At 37.8% G+C, this 5171-nt stretch overlaps 1 protein-coding gene across 1 annotated transcript; it reads right to left on the bottom strand.

The window, feature by feature from the left end:
• Positions 1-316: 316 nt before the first annotated feature.
• On the bottom strand, positions 317-4646 carry atp5pd (ATP synthase peripheral stalk subunit d). The gene is made up of 6 exons (XM_084716128.1): positions 4522-4646; positions 3106-3232; positions 1790-1886; positions 916-987; positions 621-683; positions 317-499 (listed from the first exon to the last, which is right to left on the bottom strand). The coding sequence occupies exons 2-6, from the start codon at positions 3225-3227 to the stop codon at positions 368-370; spliced, it is 486 nt and encodes a 161-aa protein (XP_084572254.1). The 5' UTR covers positions 3228-3232; positions 4522-4646; the 3' UTR covers positions 317-367.
• Between the last annotated feature and the right edge of the window lie 525 nt (positions 4647-5171).

Genomic DNA, 5171 nt, shown 5'->3' with positions numbered 1-5171 from the left:
ATCAGGAAAAGGTTTCTGTTGGTGTGATGTCCACAGAAGCACAGAAGCCATGGTAACACATATCTTTCACCATACAGTGGAATTAGATATCAATCAAAGAGGGAAGCTGATTAATGATAGCATTGTAGTATCTGCCAAAATGTTAGTAAATACTCATTTTAACAACCAAGCTTACCATTCAAAGTAAAACTGAAGTAGCACTGCCCCCTTGTGGTCAACACCCAAACTTTCACAAGCTGCCTTTTCTGTATGAGGCCAATATTTTCTAGTGTATTTTCTTTTCAGAAGTTTATCAAATGATGAAATCAACCAGCAGTTCTCTTTAAAATACTTAATCTTTATTGTGAGGTGAGTGACTAGTATAGGATTACAGTTCCGCGATGGGCTTGTGGGGCCAGTAAGGATGTTTGCCCTTGTCCAGCTTGGTCTCGGGGAAGGTGTCGTTGAGGTCCTCGATGGTCATCTGATCGAAGGGGATCATGTTCTGAAACTTAGCCAGCTGTAACCAAACAGGAAAGAATCGAAAAGGACAGCCAGTAAACAAATAGTAAGGTTATAAATACAGATTTCCAGACATCATACATTAAGTATTTTATCAACTAATGCAGCGACTGGCTCACCTCCTTCTCATACTGAGCAATGCGGGCCTTAGATCCTTCGATGTAAGTGGATGCACTTTTGTTCTGTTAGAGTAAAGCGAAAAGATTTACAGTGTCTGTTTTAGTGGTGGGGGAATTCAATGACTGAAAAATTTGTGAAGATTAAAATTCTCACAGAAGTTACAAAAATATACATAGAATTTCCTATTAAAGTTTAACTGTAACAGTTGTAAAATTAAAAGTCAACACATATTATAATGGTACAGTAAAGAGTAAATTCAGGCGAGACATGGATTTGTTGGATACAGTCACTTACAGATTCAGCCTCCTGTGTACTGATGGCGCTTGTCTGTGTGTCAACAGGCTCAGGGATCTGCAGGGCTTTGAACTGTGTGTAAGAGGAATATTTTTGATTCACCTGTGCATCGCAATCCAACAACTGTTCAACAAACTAATGAAATTATGACTTAGCTGAACAACCACCAGCTAAACTGATTATTTTTGCAGACGGGACAAAAGGGTATTTAAGCCGTTTTTTCTCTGCCAGAATTATTCACTTGCACCATCCCCCCTCAAAGCTGTTCAGACAAAAAGCCATTTCCAGAGATTCTAAGCTAAGCTTTGTCAGTTACGAGTCTATGGCCTCTACTAGGGCTGAGCGATAAGGGCAGAATCAAATATCACAGTATTTATTACCAATATCCATACTGCATCAGTATTATAGGGATGACTATTGGTGCTTTGCCCCAGATATTAACACAATGAGATTTTTGATAAATAATTACCATTAATGTTGATATAATGACTAAGTGGGTAAAGGTATATAATAAAACATCTCAAATAGCCTGTTGAGTTCAGAAAATTGCTTCACTTTAATGTAATGCAGCCTTTCAAACCAGGAAATGACAACACTATATCATATCATGATATAACGATATCAAAAATCTAAGGTGATATCTAGCCTCACATCACAATATTGATATAATATTGATACATTTTTCCAGCCCTAGCCTCTACAGATGACTGATGCATTTATGGTCAACTGGATTCACCTTTAATTTTGAATCCTGGTATGTGTTTTAAAATTACCTGGAAAAGTCACCTACTATTAAAGTGAAAGTTGCCACATTTCATGGACAAACAGTATAATGCTCATGATCTGATAAATAACCCAGTCATTTAAGGCTTACCTTCTTCTCAAACTCATCAACCATCCCAGCCTTAGCCACTGCGCTCTTGTAGTAATTCCAGTCAATGGCTGCAGGTGTCTCTGGAAGGGAGGTCAGTCTGGTATAAAGAGAGAGAGAGGATTGAGTTTAACAGATGACAATAAAAGGTACAGCAAGCAAAGAATCAAACTAGTACAAAAGGTTAACAAGAAAAAGCAAATGGTTTTTCTGAGTTGATAACAATATAAAAAGATGGACTAAAGTGAGCAACTTAAGAGCTACACAGTGTGTGTGAAACAAATACTGTGGAGAGTTGACAGTTCTTCCAGAAGAGACCCACTTATAGCCCAATGTAAGTTACTGTTAATGAAGACCTGATATGATGCATGAAAGGCACTAGTAAAATGGCAGGTTAACAATTTTACCAGTTATTGTCAGTAGCAGTGTTAGATATTTCAATACTAAGTATTGAAAATGCGTTCAATATTCTGTTTTCGCAGAATTGATACTCCAGTACCAGCTGCACTTTCTCACTCTTTTTTCTCTCAACCAGTGAGCTGACACAGACTGCAGCAGTGCCCACATAGCCCCTCCTCCACTGAATATCCATGCCATGTCAGACATTTTAGAGATGCACTGATTGTGAGATTCTGGGCCGATACTGAATCGATGTTTAACATAACAATCTGGACCCTCGCCGATGCCAATACTAATGTGTTTTGTGATGGTTGTGTTTTTGTTTTTGCTGGGGAAACAGAGAGATCCTTATGCAACAAAATAAAAACAAAAAACACAGCACCCTCTTAGATCATGGTCACTGGTTGTGACTCCAACTACAAATAACTAACAACAATAAGCAAAATTTGATTCAACAGAACAGATCCACATCACCCACTGCCATCGGTCAATGTAAAAAAAAAAATATATAAATTGGTGCATCCATAAAATTTATATATTTTTAACCAAACTGTAAAGAGTTTACTTTAGCCCTGATGGGTAGTACACTGAAGGAACATCCACAGGTGGGGAATTGCACCCTGTAAGTAAATAAATAAATACTAGTGTGCAGATGTTCAAAGTTAGATGAGCTATGGACACTTGGACCTCTATTCCTGATAAGTGCTACTTGGAGGATAATTTCACAGCACACTCCAAGATTGACGCTTTTTTGCTGATCAGAAAGAAAAAACACCCCCCACCAACTACTAATGTTTTTCAAGAAACTATTAATACTCAGTTGCACTTGTCTGTAGTGTTCTCCCACAGTCAAGAATGAAGTTCTCTACTATAAAGACTAAAGCTGGCTTTCTAAAATCTATTGTTGGTGTAAAACTAACTTGGCAGCGATGGCATCACTGCGAGTCTTCAGTGCATTGAACATGCCCCTCTGGTTGGGTGGAACCCGCTCGGCAAACGCCACCCAGTCAATGGCCTTCAGGGCTACTCGACGGCCTGCCATCCTGTCTGAAAGGTGACAGGAGATCTTGTTCAGTCCAGACAAACCTGCTTCGAAAAACATCAAAATAATCCAGGCAATATAATGTGGCTGGAAAATAAAATGTGTACATATGTACAGAAATATAATTACAAATTATGTATACAGACTCAGTTGCCAGATTATAAGGAAGACCTTGCTAAAAGTGAGAGTCTAGTAACACAACCCTGAACAAAATGCTGCCTTCATAAAGGTCAGTGTTCAGTTTTTGTTGGGGGAAAAGGTCCATTTACTACCAACTTTTTCAGGTACATTTGTTATCCTACTGTTACCAAGAGCAAGAGTGATCTTACACACACTAAATGTTTTATAGAAGTGTTATTTCATGTTTATGGTGATTTTTGAATGCTAGAGTTGGTGTGTTGTATTGCATTATACTGAAGTGTTTCTAATATTTTATCTACTACATTAAAATCGATGTAGGGTAGACTAATTATTAATGCTGTTTGTGTAAGGTAATACAATTCAACAGCAGTATGAATGGTATTTATGGAATTCAGAATATTATAACCTTAATAAAAGGTATGATTTATTGTAGGGTTGTGTATTAAACTACATTAGATTTAGCTACGTTTATCCAATGAACTGGAAAATGAGTGACCAATATGTTGACCAGGTTATAAGACACCAGTGTCTGCAGCATTTGAATGACTTTATGTTCGGCAGGTGTGATAATGACGGCGTGCTTTTGTATAGACACCGTTATCTATATGTTTAAATGTTGGTGAAAAAATAGCTATATTTTATACATCATATATCCTTAAGAAACTGTCTTTAATATATCAAGCCCAGTTGTAGCCTGAACATGGACAAACACCCTCTACTCCATACCAATTTCATGTACACTGCGATGTCATGTTAACGAAGAGTCAGATAAAAGTACGCAACGTTCCCAAGAAAGACCATGACACTGCAGGTGCTAAAAGATAAAGCTTTTAATTAACTAACTGAGAAGATAAAATGGTAAAAACAACATATATGTGACTAGAGGCAATCAATGACACCGGGCCCTTGACATTTAGTTCAATTGAAGCCCCCTGCAGAAGAGCTAGCTAACGGTAGCTAACGTTAGCTATGTTAGCTTGTTAGCCAAGGTCAGAGATGTCTCTGCGCTACGCCACGGTTTTTAACAAAACACCAACTCAAAGTCAAGTTTAACTTTGAATCTAGTGCACATTAATAAATACTTAAGCAGCAAAAAACATTCTTTAAACAGAATTCATGAGATGTTCTTTCATTCAATCTTTCGTGTACTCACCTCGCTGTATCTGAGTAGTCAGTGACAGAACGGAACAGAGGAAGTGCTTCTTCTTCTACATCAGGACCAGGAGCAGCTGGGAGGCGCCACCGCCCTCTGCTGGACAGACGCAGCGTACACATGTTCATTTAATCGTCGACAGCTGGGAACCCTGCATCTGCGCTACATGGTTCATAGTATGCCTTTATCTTCTTTTTTTAACTTCACTTAAATGTTTTAATAGCTAAATTTAACTGTAAGTTTAGTGTAAATGTGATGGGGTTTTTTAGCCCATAAAAGAGACACATTACTTTTTGTGAGCATGAAAATAAATCATAAATAAGAAAGTTTTTTTTTTTTAAATTTATACATTTGCAATACACACACACGCACGCACACACACACACACACACACACACACACACATATATATATATATGTATATATACATATATATATGTATATATTAACTTACTACAACTACCCACTGGTGAGCTACAGAATGGCAGGGTAATATGCTATAGGGGAGACCAGGGATAATCGTAACAGGGGTGAATTGTGTGAAACTATGTCTACATAGCATATGAGATTTTGTCATAGCTGCAAGATTGAGGGTAGTTGTAACGCTGAGTTACAATGTAAGCATCTCGTTTGTCTGTGTTGGCATACCT

The sequence above is a fragment of the Lutjanus erythropterus genome, chromosome 3, assembly GCF_056507025.1.
Source record: "Lutjanus erythropterus isolate fLutEry1 chromosome 3, fLutEry1.hap2, whole genome shotgun sequence".
NCBI lineage: Eukaryota > Metazoa > Chordata > Actinopteri > Lutjaniformes > Lutjanidae > Lutjanus > Lutjanus erythropterus.
The sequence above is the reverse complement of the archived record's forward strand: the minus strand, read 5'-3'. Positions and strand labels throughout refer to the sequence as shown.

What these genes read in the sequence shown, in the direction of transcription:
- atp5pd (XM_084716128.1), bottom strand. Translation starts at nt 3,227, where the DNA reads ATGGCAGGCCGTCGAGTAGCCCTGAAGGCCATTGACTGGGTGGCGTTT. An exon ending in AGTGATGCCATCGCTGCCAA is followed by an intron (nt 1,887 to 3,105) that starts GTTAGTTTTACA and finishes TCTTTATACCAG; the next exon opens with ACTGACCTCCCTTCCAGAGA. An exon ending in GTACACAGGAGGCTGAATCT is followed by an intron (nt 684 to 915) that starts GTAAGTGACTGT and finishes TTACTCTAACAG; the next exon opens with AACAAAAGTGCATCCACTTA.